At 38.5% G+C, this 20031-nt stretch overlaps 1 protein-coding gene across 3 annotated transcripts in view; it reads left to right on the top strand.

The window, feature by feature from the left end:
- MTPAP (mitochondrial poly(A) polymerase) overlaps window positions 1–19624 on the top strand; it is a 40269-nt gene extending 20645 nt beyond the window's left edge. Inside the window, exons 7-12 of one of the 3 annotated variants that reach the window (XR_009356476.1) lie at window positions 9839–9931; window positions 10015–10088; window positions 11718–12426; window positions 14237–14332; window positions 14423–14576; window positions 18884–19624. Coding sequence is in view for 1 of the 3 variants with exons in the window: in XM_059183805.1 (XP_059039788.1) it covers window positions 9839–9931; window positions 10015–10088; window positions 11718–12080 (530 nt within the window). In the remaining 2 variants the exon portion in view is untranslated. Of the gene's footprint in view, window positions 1–9838; window positions 9932–10014; window positions 10089–11717; window positions 12733–14236; window positions 14333–14422; window positions 16401–18883 lie in introns of those variants that run through there. The other 2 variants (XR_009356477.1, XM_059183805.1) reach the window with 2 other exon arrangements.
- The last annotated feature ends 407 nt before the right edge of the window (window positions 19625–20031 follow it).

Below are 20031 nucleotides of genomic sequence, written 5' to 3'. Positions count from 1 at the left end.
AGATGATTTGCGAAGCTGAGGCCCTTAGAGTTCTGTCCTGTTTGTGTCAGTTGGCAGGGTTGTTTACAGCTATCATGAAACAGTTGGAGCTTCTCTGTTCTTGACCAAGCCTGGAATGATCTTGGGGAGAAAAAAACACATCCCAGATACAGCTTTTGAGTGGATCAGAGTTTCGGTGATGGCTTTCCAAATCTGAATTTATTTCCAGATTTTTCTTGAAGTTGCTAAAAAGTTTCATCATGTTTTAGAGGTCCTAAATGCGTTTTTTAGTTAAAAGCTTACAAGCAGTCTTGGGTGAATTATTGTAAAATAAGTATATTCTTTTTTTTTTTTTTTTTAAGATTTTATTTATCCACTTGACACAGAGATAGAGATCACAAGTAAGCATAGAGGCAGGCAAGGGAGGGGGGAAGCAGGCCCACTGCTGAGCAGAGAGCCCGATGTGGGGCTCGATCCCAGGACCCTGAGATCATGACCCGAGCCAAAGGTAGAGGCTTAACCCACTGAGCCACCCAGGCGCCCCTGTAAAATAAGTATATTCTTTATGTCACAAATGAATTGACATTTTGGTAGACTGCTTGCGGAAATACTAAAGGATGAACAGTTCTAAATTTTCTAAATTCTAAAGGGAAGGTAAGTAAGGAATATGCTCACAGAGCACAGCCACTGTGTCTAACCCCCATCCTGTGTGCTGCGGCCACAGGAAAGTACATCTCTGAAGCTTCCTGGTTTAAAATAACCTTACGGGGATTTTATTCCCTATGGAATAAATCTCCATTTACATAGCTTGGTATTGAAGATCTTCACTTATCTAGCCACACCCGATCCCCTAGCCTCTTCTCCTGTCCCTCCTCATGCGCGCTCACATTGCGCTCAGGACCGTGGTGCCTCCCCTCATGCTCCCATCTTAGCTCGTTGGTTCAGACTCTGTTTTTCTGCCTGGACCGTGACTTCTCTCAGTTCTCTCTTCTGTGCCACCTTCTCTCGTTATCCAAATTAGAAGTAATTCTTCCTGTGAACCCTGTTAAGCACTGGTCTAGCTTGAAACCGAGCTTTAAAAACGCTCAGTGTGGTAGGGTAAGGCAGAGTAGGAAGGCAGAGTAGGAAGTTTTCAGAAGGTAGGGTGTAGTGGTCATGAATCTCTCTCTTGAGGTTGAACTAAAGAGGCAACATCCGTGGCTGTGCTCTTTTATTGTTTGGGGTCATTCATTCACTCATTATTTCCTGGTTGCTTATTGTACATTGGCTTGCATTTTTGGTACAGTGAGGATATGGATGATATTCTTAGTTAACTTACAATCTGGTAGAGGCATAAAGCAGACACACAGACAGACATAAAATGTGGGTATTTCCTCATAATAAACAACCTGTAAATAGCACTTCCTCTTCAACCTTTGCTGTGTGTGCTCATGCCTAAAACTGCCCTCACAGGGGTGCCCGGATGGCTCAGTTGTTAAGCCTCTGGCTTCGGCTCAGGTCGTGATCCCAGGGTGCTAGGATCAAGCCCCACATCCAGCTCTCTGGCGAGCAGGGAGCCTGCTTCTCCCTCTCCCACTCCTTGTGCTTGTGTTGCGTCTCTTGCTGTATCTCTCTCTCTCTGTCAAATAAATAAATAAAATCTTTAAAAAAAAAAATTGCCCTCACAGAGGCCATTTTGGGGAAAAATCATGGAACTCTTGGCGTTTAGAAGCTAAGGAAAGCAGAAGCTGTGAAAAGGAGGAAGAACAGAGGCAAGTTGACGTAGGGGGCAAACTGTTCCTAATAGCCCGTTGCTCTTTTCCAGTCGCACGGGAACTGCCACTCCTGCCAGAGTTGGGCCCTTGACATACCCTTCCTGGGAGCAGTTCTACTACCTTCTCTCCTTACCTCCATTTGTTTCCCACCAGTCTGTTTGTAACTAGCAGAATGGTTGTAAAAAATCCATCTCTCACTGTATTATTCTCACTTGAAATCCTTAGGTAACTTCCTAAAATCTTTCTGAAAAAATTTCTGCTAATTATTTTAGAAAAAGAATGTGATTGATGGACAAACTTAAAATGACATGTTGAGGTTTTATTCCAGATCTTTTTAAAAACAATTTACCTTTATTCACATCTAATGGCATCAGAACAGACATAGCTAGTTTTGGAATTCTTTAATTTTCTATTTTAAAATACCAGATTGGTTGCTTACAATTTTTTGTGTTAGTTTTTTTTGTTTGTTTGTTTTAAGATTTTATTTATTTATTTTACAGAGAGAAAAATCACAATCAGGGCAGAGGCAGGCAGCGGGAGAAGCAGACTCCCTGCTGAGCAGGGGACCCAGTGTGGGACTCGATCCTAGGACCTGGGATCACGACCTGAGCTGTTGGTAGCCGCTTAACCCACTGAACCACCCAGAGTTCCCTTGTGATAGCTTTTAAACACTGTAAGAGAAACTTTCAGGCTGCTTTTTCCAGCTTCATCTCCACACACAGCACATTGTGGGTGTGAATTGCCAATAAATGAATACACGAATTTGATTAGCATTATTGTTACTTTTTTATCTTTGATTTTTTGAAGTTCTGATAATACCTTGAATTTGTTATAAAAGAATTTTTCATAAATGAATGTATATTAAGGATGTTAAGATTATTTTAAGGAGACTATATAAAAATATATTTTTTTATTAGGTATTTTTCAAATTCCATGTTTTTTATACTTTCTGATTTTAACCAGTGGTCCCACATTGGTATATATGCAACAGGACCTAAGAATAAAAACAATGTTAAACTCTGAAACCATCAAAACCATCTCGGGTGCTCTATGGTTGATTGGCTGAGTGAGTTAAGTCCTGTGTATAATCTACATTGTGCCTCTGCCTCGATGTTCAGATAGTGGCTCTCAATTTGTCTTTTTTAAGAAAGAAAACTATTTCCTTGCTTGCTTGTTTATTAATAGAAGGCGGCATGAATTTCTGGAACACCTTCTATCACTTCTAGGGCCTTATAAACCTGGTTGGAACTTAGAATAATCCAGAGGTTGTAGAGTTATATTTAGGGTCCCTTTGATCTTCCCTTTCCTCGTCTTCTCTTACATTCACTTCTGTGTGCAAATCTGGAGGCTCAGTGCTCTACCCTCCCTGCTGATCCTCATGTTCTGCTCTTGTGCCTGATCCTGCCTTCTTCTCACTGCCTCCTCTTCTCCTATGGAGAGAAGCTCTTCAGGGTTCTGCCAGAGAAGGGAGAAGACGAACCCAGATCAAGATCTCATTTGTTAGGTCACTCCTGGCTGTCTCCCCGCTGCCGGCCTTCCTGGAGGTAGCGCTCTTTTGGCTTCCAGCACCTGGTACACACGTATATTATAACAGCTGTCATGTTACCAACTTATTTACCTGCCTGTGGTGGCCCAGCCTTTTTAGGGCAGGCAGTCTTTGATTCATTTCTGCATCTTCCGTTCCTGGCATAGTATTGGGTTCGTAGGAGAAGTTCAGTAAACAGATTTCAGAGGATAGGCTGAGCGTTTTACAGTTGAGAGCTTTTTGTACGGAGCATGATGGAAACTTTCATATTTTGGTTACTCTTGAATTTCTGTTTCTTTGTGTTTTCTTATAATCTCTGCTCCTTTCCCCATTATGTCTATTATTGTGTGTTCTCTCCTATTTTGGCTTTGCTGCCTTTGTTAAATTTACTTCTTCACTTAGTGCTTTCTGTGGCATTTTCCTTTCATAAACAGTTGTTAGATTATACCTTTTTGTTTAGGATCCCTGTGCTTCCTTCCTGCGATGAATTAAAGGGTTGAGGAAGAAAAGACTGGGTATATTATCTTTGGCAGTTTTGATGCAGAAACCCCAGGATGGAAGAGAGTTTTAATTGTTAGTTCTGTGTGACGCAGTAACAATTTATTGGGTGCTGACTCTGTGCTGGGCACTTGGGTAAAAAGTCATATACACCATCTCATTAAGTCCTCCTAGCAAATCTTAAAAGGCACATTTACTATTTTCATAGGTGAGAAAACTTTGAGAGGTTTTTCAGATTTTTTTAAGGTAACTGAAATATATTACATCTAGAAGTACATCTGTGTATATGTATCAGTTTTCACAAACTGAACACACCCATGGAAAGTCCTCCCTGAGTGAAAATACCACTGAAGCACTAGCTGTCTTCCCTTCGGGCCCCTCCACGCCCTCCTTCCACAGCATGGGTTAATTTTACCTGTTTATGTCTCATAGAGAGTGTATTGTTTGGCATCTGGTTTCTTCCCTGTCAATATTGTGTTTAGGAGATTCATTCCTACTGTTCGTGTATTCGTGGACCACTCATTGTCATTGTGGCATGGTATTCTTCTATATGAACAAATCAAAAAATATTTTTAATTCTACTTTTGGTGGGCATATAAATAATTTGTAGTTTGGGACCATTACAGGTAATTACTAATATCATTCTAGTACATTTCTTTTGGTGAGCATAGGCTCTCCTGTCAAGTATAAACTAGGAGTAGAATTTCTGAGTCTTGGGATTTGGGTGTATTCAGCTTCGGTAGATGCTGCCAAACAGTTTTCCAAAGTGTAAACTCCCACAGGCATTATGGACAAGTTCTAATTGCTCTATATCTTTGCCAACACGTGGTGTTATCTTTTTTTGTGGTAGCTGTTCTAAATGTATGTGTAGGGGCATCATGGCGAGTTTTGGGTTTCTTTTCCCTAATGACTAATGAAGTTGAGTACCTTTTCATATCTACATCAGTCACTTGAGTAATTCTTGTAATGTTTCTTTAAGTCTTTTGCCAATTTTACTCTTGGCTTGTCTTCTTCAAAGATTCATTTGTAGGATTTCTTTATGTATTCCTCGTGAGTCCTTGGTCATACATTGCGGATTCATGTGTATGTCTTTTTATCTCAAATAAATACATACAGTGCTTCCCTTTTAATTCTCTTAATGGTGTTTGGTGAAAAGAACTGATTTTGAAAGTTCAGTTCTACCAAAGTACAGATGCACATAATAGATGAAGAGTAAAATGTTCTACAAACTTAGTAACAATAACTCCCACTCTGAGCCTCTGCCTCCTATTCCTTTTGCCTCTCTCTGTAGGTAGCCCCTTTTAACTCTTTTAGCTGATCTGTTTGCTGTTATAAACTATATTTTCAGAAAGTATCATAATTTTTAACTAGGGAGTATAATTGGCATATACAACTTTATATGGGTTTTAGGTAATAGAGCATGATGATTCAGTATTTGTATATGTTGCAAAACGATGACCGTGTTTCTTGATTTTTAGTTTTAGGCAGTATGTATAACTTCCCTTTATGGAAGAAGAGGAATTACCTTTTTTCCTCACCATGCACACGTCTCTTCCATGCCTCATCTTCTGAATGTGGCTATGGCTTAATTTTGCTATGCACTCTTTATACTTTTATGACTGTCTAAATGCTGTTCCTGTCTAATCCATGGAGTAAACTAAAATTAATTTCCATTCCTGCCCAACTTCTTCTGTTCTTTGGAATTAATAGTTTTTAATACTCCTTATTTTCTTGTTTGCTTAGTTTTTCATGTACTTAACATTACTTGACTCTCCAGCTTGCTACTAGTTGTCTAAATCTTTTGTCAAAACAGTCAGTCATCATATATTCTATTAATTAATTCTTCCTTATGTAGCCTCTGTTTTTCTGATTTTTTTTTTCATTTTATTCATTTTTCATTTTAAGTTTCGTGTCATGTTAGAGGCCTACCTCAGGTGTCTTTGATAGTCTTTGATTTTCTGCTCATGTTTGAGTTAGGAACTAAAAAGTCCAGTTGATGGGGTGCCTGGGTGGCTCAGTGGGTTAAAGCCTCTCCCTTCGGCTCAGGTCATGATCTCAGGGTGTCACTGTCTGCGTCATTCCTCTTGAGTTACTCAGATTCCCCAGAAATGACTTTTATTTTTCTGGAAGAAAAGACCCCGTACTAGCATGCTGTCACGTAGACATTTACTACACTTTTGTTTACTTACTGTTCGTTTTAGAACAATGTTCCTACCCTCAACCGTGTCTCCTGTCTTCCTGTGTATAGATATCCTTTCTTTTACCCTGTCCAAAGTAAGCTCAAGGTTTTCTTTCCAGGAAGAGGAGATCTGGGGGAGTCTAACTGCTTTCTCAGCCATCAGGCTCCCAGTCTTGGTGCTTCCAGTTAGCCCTGGTGCTCGCAGCTCCTGAGTTGTTGGGAGGTCTGTCTCGTAGATCAGGTTTTTTCTTGGCTTTCTTTACTGCTTGTTCAGGATTCAGTCTTTTCAGATCTCCTAAGTCTTTGCTGCTTGTCCATCTGTTCTAAAACTGAAAAGTTTTTGGTTCATATTTCTTCTGTTCTCCATCTTTAAGATTTTATGTCATTTTAGTGTCATTTCATTGGTGTTGGAGGGGGAGATAGACGCTTGTGTTCCTTTCATCATCTTTACCCCATAGCATGTGCTCTTAATCAGAATATTAGCTTCCTCATGGAGAGGCCGAGTGTTAGTGGAGCATATGGCATGATGGGAGAAGCAGGTAAAACTTCAACCTGCGCGTTGATGAGCGTGAGTGATTAATAGGGAACGATCTGTATATAGATGTGTGTGTGTGAAGAATAGTATCTGAGTCACATTCTGGAGTTGGGTGAGCGACGAGGCAATAAATAAAGCTCCTTTGATAACACAGATATCACCATAACACATTCTTCACAAGGTTAGGTCCAAGTGCTTGAGAGGCAGTTGCTTGGATGGGCATTTCGGAAAGCATTCTGGCTGCGTAGGTTAGAAGGAAACAAAACGGCGATGTGTCTAAGTGAATAGCACCTCCGCCCCCGCGTGTTATACTGTCTGCATTAATTATACAGCACGGATCATCTGTTGGCTTCTCCCATTTAATTACTGCTGATCCATGGCATACGGGAACGTTTGGACCTCTTAATAGTTCTCCTAGAAGCTGAATATAGTTACAATTTTTAGCTCTTCAAGCTGTGTTCCAGTAAGCTCCTCTTGCAAAAATGGGACATCACAAAAGACTTGTTATCAAAGAAAAAAATAGTAAGCCTTCAAATGAACTTTATTCCTGTTACGCCCCTTACGTATGTGCCTGTCAACTTCAGGTGACTTACTAGAAATACATGTAGCTGGCACAGTATAGATTTTGTTCTTTCGACCGGAAAGATTAACAAAATAATTATACAGCCTGCAGACATGATTATCTGTACTGCAGCCCCTCAGTAATCTGTTAAGAGTGCCAGTAGTGATCCCTGTTACTAATTATGAATTCCTATAGTGTGGATATTAATTGCCTGGAAGACTGTGGGTAAGTTATCAGTGTAGCTATGTCTCTGGGAACATTACTCGGTTCATTTCATTTGTCATGTATACTGTGCTGAAAAAGAGTTATGGGTGTACCAATCCATGAGGCTCTGAGGTTTCCAAAAGAAGCAAGGAAATCAAATTTAGTAAATACACAACCTTACTTTTTCATAGTTTCTAAGCTCACTTAAGGTGAAGGTGGGGGAATGTGTCATCAAGCTCCTGATATGGGGAAATGAAGGTGCTTACCTGGCTCTTTTCTTCATAACCGGAGTTTATATTTACTTAGAAATTTTTGTCACTATGTCATACAATACTTTTAAGAAAAGAGTACCACAGGTTTAAACTAATAGCGTTACGGTTCATATGTCTGAATAGGTTGGGAATCATTTTTCTATTGCAGGACTATCCAGTAGAAGTTTCTGTGATGATAGGAATGTTTCAGATCCACATTGTACCTAGGAGGGTAGGCACTGGTCACTTGTGGCTCTTAGGCACTTGAAGTATGATTAGTGTGGTCAAGGAAGTGAAGTTTTTATTTTAATAGCCACATGTGGCTGGTGGCTATTATATTGGATTGTGTGCATGTTGTCTAGGTGTGACAGTAGATAAATGGGGCAGAGCCCATAGGAGGGGAAGGACTTGACAGCCACGCTGCTGGGTGTGAATGCCTCAGGAATTTTGAAAAAAACAAAGATGGCCCTATCTTAAATCAGAGGATACTTTTTTTTGTCCTTCAAGTTTTAATACACTCTTAACCCTTTTAGTGAAAGGTAGCCGTCACAGAGACAGTCTCGGTTTTTCATTATTATACAGTTCTTGAAATGTTTTAATGTGGACCTCATTTTTCTATAATGCTTTAATTGGAAATACCTTCCTGAAAAAAGACAAAACAGCTAAAAGAACATCAATATATATGACTATCACTATGTCACAAGAAATATAACTGTCGATAATTTGAACGAGTAAAACCTGTGCCTGGGTCCCATAAAAAATAGATCTAAGCGTGGAATGCCTTGGTGGCTCAGTCTTTTAAGCATTTGACTTCGGCTCAGGTCATGATCTCAGGGTCCTGGGATTGAGCAGAGCATCAGGCTCCATGGTCAGAAATCAAGGTTGTCCCTCTTCCCTGCCCCAACACCCCCCCCCCCCGTTCATGCATATGCTCTCTTGTACAATCTCTCTCTCGCTCTACTTCTCTCAAATAAATAAAATCTTTAAAGAAAAATAGATCTAATATAACCGAGTATAAGTTCTTCAGGGTACTTTAAGTAAAGTAATAGAGGACATAAAATTTGCTATTAAAATAAATATCCAGGGTGCCTGGATAGCTCAGTTACTGAAGCATCCGACTCTTGCTTTCCTCTCAGGTGATCTCATGGTCCTGGGGTTGAGCCCCACATCGGGCTCTATGCTCAGTGCAGAGGCTGCTTCACCTTTCCCTCTCCCCTGCCTCGCATCATGCGCATGAGCTTTCTCTCCCTCTAAATAAATAAATCTTTTAAAAAAATACATAAAATTAATATGTTAAGATCTAGAGTAACTTGAGAAATTCTATTAGTGACTAAGTCTTAACAGAAAATACAAAAAAACGACCAAAAAAGGGGGAGACAAAAATTTGAAGGACCCTTATCTGTCTCTTTCTGATTTCTAGATTTAACCCCTTCAAAATAGAAGTGATCATTCAGGTTACTGGTTATGTGCCTGCTGTATGCTAGACATTTGTGGCTAGACTGGTTGTGGAGAGGGGGAATAGTGAATGGGACAGCGACATTTTAATCCCAGACTGGGGTAGGGGCGTGAGCAGCGTGCGTACACAATCACAGGGCAGTCAGTTAGGTGCTCATGGAGTGTGAAATAACTAACGGAGGATGGCCAACTTGGAGTTGGGAAATGCTTTCAGATGAGGTGGCTGTTAATCTGATTTTCGAAGAGTGAGAATTTGCCTGCTTACTGTACAGTGGAAGGTAGGTTAGAGTGGGCGAGGAATTTCATGCTGGCTGTATATTTATCATGAAGGGGGTGAATCCTTCTGAAGATACAGGTATTATTAGAAGAGGTGAATGCTTAAGTTTAGGGTGCTGTTTACTTTGTGGTAGTGAATTCTAGTTTTGCCAGAATACTGCATTTTAGAAATCACCAGAAGTTCTTCAAAACTCTTAGACCATTCAGTTTGTGTCGCCATTGCAAATTCATGCATGGGGGGTGATGAGGATAGAAATGGAGAGGAAATTCAATATTTTGATCAAAGATAGTGCCAACAGTTGAGTTGGTGAAGGATGGGAGCTATCTACATTTTCGTTTATGACTGAAAAACTGATGGCCTCAAAAGAGAGATTAAGGATCGTTGGGTTGTTGATAGACAGCTTTAGTATGCTAAAAAAAATGTAATGCTAATTTTCACTGTACTGTAATTAGTCTCAAATCTTTGGTAAGGAGTTTTAAATCCTATTCACTGTAAATATGTATAACACTAATAATAGGATACATTAAACTGTAACTTTGATTTAGTTAATTATCAAATCCTTTTCTGAAGTAGACAATATCTTTGAAATGTGAAAATTTTCCATTTCTGTTTTTTGAAGGTGCAGAAGATAAATGCATAATAGAAGGCCACAACTGTACGTTTGTTAGTGACTTGAATAGAATTAAACCTTCAGGAAACACAGAAACACTAGGTAGGTGTTTTTTCTCCTTTTTCTTTGTTTTTTTAATTGAAAAAGGCCTTTCTCTTATTTTTCTTGTTTTATTTTTCTTACAGAATCACTACTGAAAGAATTTTTTGAATATTTTGGCAATTTCGCTTTCAATAAAAATTCCATAAATATTCGACAGGTAAATATTTTAATATTTAATGACTAAGTGGTTTCTGCTGTACTAGTGTTTAATTAGTTTTCAAAGCACTCTAACTTGTTAGTATATTTCAGCTCCACAGTAGTAGATACTAATAAGGACATCGATGCCTAAAGGAGCTATGTAAGATCATTCATCTAGTTATTTGGAAGAGCAAAACCCAGCTCTTTGAGCATCTAATACTGCCTCCTTCAAAATGTGGAATATATTCTGAAAAATCTTCTGGAAAAGATAACTTTATATATACTTCTTATTAAACTGCTTTTGTGTTCATGGAAGAAGTAGGATACCCAGCCGTTTTGATTTTAGTGGTTCTCTCAATTTGAGCTCTAAATTTATTTGGGCAAATGAATTTATGATTTGGATTCATATGAGTAGCTGGAATAAGAGACTTTTTTTTTTTTTTTTTAAAGAAAATCCAGAGCAGAATCCTAGGCAAAATTTGTTACCAAATGAGGGATACTTGAGTTAGCTCTCTGTTTGGGTTTATTAAGTTAAGCATTTGGCTACTACCATTGTAAGATTGGCTACATAAAACATATAATCAGATATTCTCTTTTGTTGTTTTATTTACCTCTTCCTTTTTTCATTCTTGCCTCTTATCCTGCTTAAGGAGTTTTTGTTTAACAGCAACAACAACAAAAAAGTGTGGGGAATGGAGAGGGCGGGGACACAGAGCTCTGGAATGCAAGCTCATATAGCTTAGATTCCTCCGTATGAGAAGATGATCACTGATCACATGAAGTTCTTTATCCTTTTTGTCCTCTTACCCCTGGGCTTCAGGGGTGATGGATAGGCAGGACCCCTGCTGGGCAGGGCTTGAGAGCCATTAGGGAATAAAGAGGTGCTGCTCACATTGGAGAATCCTGGCCCTGTGTTTTGTTAATATTTTAGTAGTATTTGTGATATCATTTGAAAGAGGGGATTATATATACTAATGCATCACTGCCGGTCGTATGAATCACAACTTTAGCTTTTCTTTTATTTCTATGGGATGTGGCCTTACCTGTCAGCGGCTTATAGAAGTTGGATCTTTAGGAATAATAGAAAACTTGCAGTGTTTTATAATGAATAGTGAATAATCTTTTGTTCCTTCTCTTCCTTTCTGACTTTATTCTTGGGAAACATTAATTACTGTATTTAATTTAAGGATTCTAATTTTGTGTGCTTCTATTTGTTTTTAGCAAGTCTCAAAAATAAGTGTGTCTTCATTTTATTTATTGCCATTTTTCACTTTTTTCCCTTCCTTGCTTTATCCTCTTAGGTCAGTTGATACTTTAAAAATACTTCTGTTGATTGAGTTAGTCTAGATAACTCCCATCTGAGCATCATCATCCGTAGCTATAAACCTAATTTATATTTCTCTCAAGAAAAATCACAGAACTACAATGGTAAAAAAACCCAGTCAGAAGTACACACACACACACACACACACACACACACACACACAACATGCATACATGCCCAGTTCTCTTAGGAGAGCACTTCTTTACTCTGTAAAGTAAATGCTGGGATTTTCCTTGTTTTTGACATTTTATTAGACTAAGTTGTTCTTGTAGCTGAGCCTTTCATATATTTATACATTTTTTTCTTCTTTATAACAATCTGCAGGGAAGGGAACAAAACAAACCTGAGTCTTCTCCCCTGCATATTCAGAATCCTTTTGAAACTTCTCTCAACATCAGCAAAAATGTAAATCAAAGCCAGCTACAAAAATTTGTAGATCTGGCCAGAGAAAGTGCCTGGATTTTAAGTCAGGAAGATAAAGATCGCCCTTCCCCATCAAGTAATCGCCCCTGGGGGCTGGCAACGCTGCTGCTTCCTTCGGTGGTAAATAGTGTTTCTCTTGCCAAGAAGAAAAAGAAGAAGCCTGCAAGTGAAAGAATTAAAAATTTACTGGAATCCATAAAAAGTAGCAGTCCAGAAAATGACACAAACACCAATGGGAAAAGAACAGTTAGCACTCAGGCATAGTGGCTCCTCCTCCGCTTTAAGAACTGGTTTCCCTCGAGAACATGCTCTTTGGGGCGCCTGGAAGAATGCGTGTGAAACTCTCACAGATGCCCACTGTCATCCGATGTCTCTTTTCATCATCTTCTCACTGGGTCTCCTCCTCGTCTGAAGTTCTGGGAGTTTTCAGCCTGATAAGGCTCAGATCCATTGGCACCTAGAACGTCAGCTACAAGGAATGGGTGACAGAGGATTGGAATGCACTTTAGATAAACTATACAAAGCAAGAGATAAAAAATCAGTTTTAGAATCAAACCATTATTGATACCAACATTAGGCCCCGGATGGAAATCATTTAAAAGGACTTTGGGTATGTACATATGTAGTCATTGAATTTAATAAAGCTTCAGAATTTGCTATTACCCTTTAGTATGTAGTTTTATATTCTTCAAGCAAACTATTCTTACATATAAATTAAAACAGGTTTTCCTGTTTTATTTCATATATAAAATTAAAGCAGGTTTCCAAAAGGGTTCATGTTTTAAAAGATACGAGTGCGGATACTTCAGTACATTCATGGTATTCTAAGCCAGATACATAAAAATATTGGTACATTGTATTCTAGAATGTTAGGTACTTTTTCTGTTTTCAAAAATAAAGCCCTGTTTCTACTATATGATATTTGCAGTATTCTTTTTCTTATTTTTTGAAACCTCCTTTCTTCCTGTTCAAAGCAGATACGTATTGAAATATAATTTCCATACATTCCTTGTGGACTTTCATGTTTAGAAGCCAGCAGAGTAGTGCTTGAAAACAGGGGACTTGAGCCAGACTGGCTTCCTGGTAAATTACTCAGCCTCTCAGGGCCCACTGTTGTTTTCTCTGTAAAAGGGTGACAACAATAGTGCCTGCTTCTCAGATTTTTGTTGACAATTTACATGAGGTACATAGGAAAGTTTGCTAGGTCAAGAGTCTGACACATTATACGTGTTACTTTTATTTTTTATTTTTTGTGATGTGTAAATTCTTCTTGCTACTCAGAATTCAGATTTACGGTGTAGGTCAGAAACTCTAACGAGCTCTGCTTGGGATATTTTGGGGGGCTCACTAATAGAATTGTTATGAAGCAGCAGGGTTCTCGGAGTGCTCGTGTGGCTCTGCTGTTTTGATTTGGCATCTGAAACCAGCAGACAGATATCCGTATTCTTGCATATATATGTATGGTGTGCTTTTATACGGACAAGTAGCAACGTTCTTTTATACAGTTCTTTGAAAAGCCATTTTTCATTTGTTCTTCAGTTAGGTTGATTCTGTTGGGCTAGAATCTGTACTAGGAATTGAAAATAATTACGTTAGAGTTTCTTTTTTTTTTTTAAAGATTTTATTTATTTATTTGACAGACAGAGATCATAAGTAGGCAGAGAGGCAGGCAGAGAGAGAGGTGGAGGAAGCAGGCTCTCTTCTCTGCAGAGCAGAGAGCCCGACGCGGGACTCGATCCCAGGACCCTGAGATCATGACCTGAGCCACAGGCAGAGGCTTTAACCCACTGAGCCACCCAGGCGCCCTACATTAGAGTTTCTAAATGAAATGACCCCAGATATTTGATCGGACGTTTTCTTTTTTAGGTTGGTGTTAAGCCTAAAATGATCATTTTTAATAATCTATACAACAACTTGGATACTGTAGGTTTTTGTTATTTTTCAGGCTGAGATTAAATTATGTGATGAATTTTAATCTACAAAGATCTTTTAATCTAAAGTTTCATTCAAGTCAACTGAACGTAGACTACAAGGAAATTTAATGTTTTCTCATAAGTTCTTTGTATCATCTCCCAAATTCTTAAAACGTGGTTTTTATTGCATATTAGAGATAATCTGCACTTGTCATTGCCACTTCTTAAAACTGATTGTAGCGATAAGGTCAGGAAGAAGTTTTGTTCAGGGCGTTTCTTTTCTAGCTATTTGTTACTCAGCTTTCATTGGGTCGCCTTCATCTAACTTTTGTTATAAGTATGGGAAAGAATTTGGATATGAGCCTACCTAGATCAGATCGATTTCACTTCTACTTCGTTCCGGATTTTATGGTCCACTAGTATAATTCCAGTCCTTAGGAAATTAGAGAATTGGCCAGAGGCATTCTAGGAAAAAATCTGTAATCTCTCTCATTCACAAATCTCTAGGGATCATAGAGGAGAAGAGAAAATACAGTCGAAGTAGGACTTCCTGCTGTCATTACTACGATCCTCTTCTTCCTTTTGCTCAGGGGCTATAGTCAGGTGAGAACAGAATTAGAATTGTTTCAAGTTATGTCATGTTCCTAGAAATTCCTTGGCCTTTAAAGTACAGCTCTGTTCAATTCCTTACAGCCTGCTGGTGCCACAGTAGGGAAAAGCTACATTTGCCTGTGTCTTTTAAGCCAGCACAGGCAACATCGCAGCAAAGCCATCAGGAAGAGCAACCAAGCAGTCACAGCTTGCCCATGTGGCCACTTTGCACTTGCCAGAGTCTGGCATTCGGTTGGTGAGTAGCTGTCCTCAGTCTCCGTTCAGTCCCTTCGGGAAACCTTGTAGGAGTACAACATTCACTACCCCTTAGAAACAAATAAATCATTTTTGCCTGAAATGATCAGAGAGAAAGCCTAACTGATGAATGGCTCAGGTAGATCTTGAAAGTACAGGTAGACAGAGAAGAGCATATGGCTTATGCTGGGAAATAGCAGGACAGCCCGAAAAAGAGTCAGGAAGAAGGAAGAGTGTTCGGAGAACTGGCAGTTTGGGTGGGTTGGAATGCAGTTGTAAAAAGAGTTAAGGTTGGGTGAGATCATGAAGGACTGCCAATGGCAATTTAAGGAAGTTGAGTGTGTTTTCAATGGTAAGCTACTGAAGGTTTTTGTGTAAAAATAATAAAAATTAAGGCAGTGCTTTTAGATGATTCATCTATTCATACCAAGTAGTTTTAGAGCACTGCTGCTTTGTTTGCAAGTTTCAGTTTCAGTTCCATGGATCTCATCATTAAGTCAGATAAAATTTGGCTGTTCAGTTTTCCGTGAAGGTCCAGAAGCTGACCCCATATACCTCAGAAGAGTTTTTCTTCTTAATATTTAATAAGGAAGTAAGGTTTAAGTTAGTTTTTAAAGTTATCAGGAAATATCAGGTCGTGACACACAATTTCATGTAAAGCCTTATTAATGAAAAATTCTTTGCAATATATACTTGGAATGAAAGTATAACCAAAAATCACTTTTCACCTCGGGATGATGTTGGAAAATTTATTTTAAATACTTGAAAGGCTTATTTTGGTTTCATGCAGAGTTAAGTTACTTGGGATACATATTCCAAAGAATATAAACATTACAACGTTCCTCTGGAATTCCCATGGAACAACTCCCAGAAAATGTCTATTTTATATAGGATCTTTAATCTGTAATATGTATCATACAGGATGTGTAAAATCACCACAAGTTATTTAAAAATATACTGTTCATATGTTATCTGTGGTATGTGTATCCCACCCACCTGTAAGAACTCAGTGGAGTCAAAGCTAGATTAAAGGCATTATTCACTTTCTCTGTCCAATCTTAGATAAATGCACTTAAACTTATCCTCCCCCTGTGGTAAAGTTTCAAAGCTGTTAGCACATAGAGCTAAAGCATTTTAAAAGAGGGTATTGGAAAGATTCACCTTTAATAATAAATGTTCTACTTTGAAGCCAGGATAGTATGATAGTATGGCAAAATACCTAATTTGGAATAGGCCAAGGCAAAATTAACAAAAAATATAGGTTACAGATTGAAAACCTACTGTGATGGAATGCTGTCAAATAAAATCGCTTCAAATGAATGACAAGATGACAAATCAGGTCTCTATTATGCTTTGGTTTACCAAAATTCTTTAACTTGCTAAATTGTTAGGTATGGTGAAAGTCTTACATTTTTGAAACTTTTCCTGTTACAAAATTACTGGTATTTGGCTTAAATTAGTGCGTTTTAATGATTAGGGTTTTAATGAATCTTTGCCGAGTTTACACATGGACTTAGAGAGTTGTGTAAAATAACACACTGATGTGTTCTCTGCGCGAAAAATTAATAGTAAAAGATGGATTATGAAGCTGACGGGTGTTGTGAGATGGAATTTGAAACTCAAAGCCTGTGTTTTTTTGTTTTTTTATTCCATCTAAAATGTGTATTGTAGGATGCCTGGGTGGCTCAGTTGGATAAGCAAACGCCTTTGGCTCAGTCATGATCCTAGAGTCCTGGGATCGAGTCCCACATTTGGCTCCCTGCTCAGCAGAGAGTCTCTGTTTCCCTCTGACCTTTCATTCTGTCTCTCTCCCATTCTCTCTCTCTCTCAAATAAAAAATCTTAAAAAAAATTTATCGTAAATTTATATATGCACATATCAATATAATATCAATATAAAACTTGCACAAGCTTCACCTAAATTAGGAGAGGTAATCAAGATATGAACTAAGCTAATGGCAACAGAAATAGAAAAATTTAACCAAACAAAGGGGGAAAAAAGAGAGTCTGAAAGGATCCCAACATTTGAGCCAAGCTTCACCTTGCTATTCTTAACAATTAATTTAATTAATTTGTTAACAATTAATTTTGGTGATTAGGGCTGTTGGTTAATGATTTATGTGATAATGTCCCTTCATATCCCCTTCTTTCCCATTCTGTAATAGACCCAACAGTAAACATTTTTGGAGTTTCCCTGCTTGATTTCTTGGCATTACTGATTATAAAATTCAGTTATCAATATTGACTGGTTTCCTTTAACTTTGTGTAATTGAGTTTTTTGAAAAGAGAACCATAATATCTTTTGCATATTTTTGTATTTGACTCATTCACCTTTTTAATTTTTATTTGTTTTTAAATTTTTCTTCATGCACCCTTTTTTTTTTTTTTTAAGATTTTATTTATTTATTTGGCAGAGAGAGATCACAAGTAGGCAGAGAGGCGGGCAGAGAGAGAGGAGGAAGCAGCCTCCCTGCTGAGCAGAGAGCCCGATGCGGGACTCGATCCCAGGACCCTGAGATCATGACCTGAGCTGAAGGCCCACTGAGCCACCCAGGCGCCCCATGCACCCTTTTTTAAATAAAGATTATTTGAGAGAGAGAGAGAGAGCTAACACACGAGTAGGGGTAGGGGCAGAAGGAGAGAGAGAAGCAGGGCCCCCCTGAGCAGGAAGCCAGATGGGGACTTGATTTCCAGACCCTGAGCAGAAGGCAGATGCTTAACCGACTGAGCCACCCAGGCGCCCCATCATTTACCTTTTTTTTTTCTTTTTTTTTTTTAAAGAAGTAATTACTGGGGCGCCTGGGTGGCTCAGTGGGTTAAGGCCTCTGCCTTCAGCTCAGGGCATGATCCTGGGATCCTGGGATGGAGCCCCGCATCGCATCGGGCTCTCTGCTCAGCAGGGAGCCTGCTTCCTCCTCTCTCTCTGCCTGCCTCTCTGCCTACTTGTGATCTCTCTGTCAAATAAATAAATAAAATCTTTTAAAAAAATAAAAGAAGTAACTACATTTGTATTAATGGTGAGCAGTAGCACTTTGCTTATCTTCTGTTAACCAGTAAGATGGGTTCAGATAAACAGTGTTCAGGTAACATTGATTGCACAGCTTCATCATCCTTTCTGGGCATAGGACAAGACCGGTCGTTGTCGCCCCACCTGCTCACACTTGATCCTGATTGTGCACTGGGCTTTGTGTCCTGTGTCCTCCCCTCCAGTGCAGCTTGCATGAAGTTAAAATGATCTTCTTCCTTAAAATTGACTTAACCTCATACTTGGCCTTTTTCTGTGGTTCGTGCCATTATTCTCTGCCACCGCAGGCCAAAGGCTGGGACCTTTTAGGCTCTGTTTTTTCCCCTTTGCTTGGTTAATCTTTTTCTATTCCTGTTGCCATTAGCTTAATTCATGTCTCGATTATGTCTCCTAATTTAATGCAGTAATCTGTTAGCTTGTTCTTTAACCTAATGATTTCCTTCTTCTGTCTATCCATTTGAACTGTTAATTTCAAATGAGTAGGATTTAAGAGAGACTTGTTATGATAAATGAATATTAAATTTTGGGTGTGTATTTGTTATGTTTCTGAGAATACCTTGGAATTTTACTTAAGGCAATCCTGAATATTCGTGCAAATTTTTGTACAGGTGTACAAAAAAAAGATAGTGATTAAATGTTTTAATTAGGATTTTTTTCTGTAACATCCAAAAGGTATTCTGTTTATAAGCTCCACTGATTTCTTAAAGTTTTCAGGCTTCTCTAATAATGATACTTAATCTCCAAATACTGGTTCAGTAGGGTCATTCATTCAGTAACCATGTTTACTATGTACCAGATACCGTAAATCAAGACACCCTGCTTACTAAGAGATAAGAGAGGTTTGAATTACTGGAAAAAATGATTTTTGTTCTTGAATAGAAAGGCTTAGTATAAAGGTAACAGTTTTACTCATATTTATCAATTAATAATGATGCAATCAATTAAAATCCTATAAGGATTTTCAAATGTGAAAGTCATCAGAAGTGTTTCAAAGAATAATCATACAGGAATTGCTAGGAGAAATTTTTAATTTGGTAAATAACTTACTACAGTATAAGACATAAGTAAGTGAAACACAGTGCTGCTGGTTTGTGATAGACAAGTCAATGAAACAGCCCACAAACAGATTCAGGATCTATGTGGGAATTCAGTAACCTAAGCACAGCATTTCAAATCAGTAAAAACATGGATTATTCGATAATTTGTGTTGGGACAGCTGATAGCTATTGGGGGAAAAGAAAAAAAAAACCAGCTTAATCCCATTCTCACTCTTATAAATTCCAGATGAGTTGGGATTAAATGTGGAGGTGGAGAAAGTGAAATCCTAAAGTCCTAAAAGAAACCGTGGACGAACATTATGAATTTGAAGCAGGGAAGTATGTCTTTTCAAGTATGACACGCGCTGATAAAAGAATACATTGATAAATTTGACTACTTTAAAATAGAAGAGGTGCCACGAAACAACCATAAGCAAAATGAATTCTGGCAACTACTGAGAAAGGACTAATCTTTGTAATACATAAGATATACAAATCTATAAGTAATAGGCCAAAACAAAGACGCCACAGAAGCAACGAAAATGCACCCGTAAGTAGTAAAGAAGAAGTGTACTAAGAATTCCAGAAGGCTTTATTGTGGAGAATTTTGAACAAAGTAAACTGAAAAGTACAATGAATTTGCATGAATCTGTCACTTATTTCAACACTTTTGGCAAATTGTGTTTAATTTATAACCCTGTTCCTTGCCCCTTTTGTATGAAGCAAATTTCAGTCATTCTACCATTTCATCTGTAAATCTGTATCTCCAGAAGATACTTTTTGTAACAAAATCACAAACCATTTTTAAATCTAAATGGAACAAGGAAAAACAATAATTCCTTAGTATCCTCACATCCAATTAGTGTTCAGGTTGTCTTATAGATCTCGTAGTGGTTTTCCGGAAGGACATTCGTTTGAGTCAGGACCCAGTTGTTGTCCACTTTGATGGGCCTGATTCTGGAGTCTCTTTTTAATCTTTAGATTTCCATTTCCTGGGCGCCTGGGTGGCTCAGTGGGTTAAGCCGCTGCCTTCGGCTCAGGTCATGATCTCAGGGTCCTGGGATCGAGTCCCGCATCGGGCTCTCTGCTCGGCAGGGAGCCTGCTCCCTCCTCTCTCTCTCTCTCTCTCTCTGCCTGCCTCTCTGCCTGCTTGTGATCTCTGTCTGTCAAATAAATAAATAAAATCTTTAAAAAAAAAAATAAATAAAATAAAAAATAAATAAATAAAATAAAATAGATTTCCATTTCCTCTCCCTTTGTCCTTGCAAATAACTGAAGATAATGGTTTTGTCTTAAGTTTACACAGCGTGGATTATGTGGATTATGTCAGCACATATGATTATGTGCTGTGGAGTTACTCAGCATGAACTTAATGACCTAAAAATAATTTTCACC

Source organism: Mustela lutreola, chromosome 8, assembly GCF_030435805.1.
Source record: "Mustela lutreola isolate mMusLut2 chromosome 8, mMusLut2.pri, whole genome shotgun sequence".
Taxonomy (NCBI): Eukaryota; Metazoa; Chordata; class Mammalia; order Carnivora; family Mustelidae; genus Mustela; species Mustela lutreola.
Note: the sequence above shows the minus strand (reverse complement) of the source record. Positions and strands in the feature narration are given on the sequence as shown.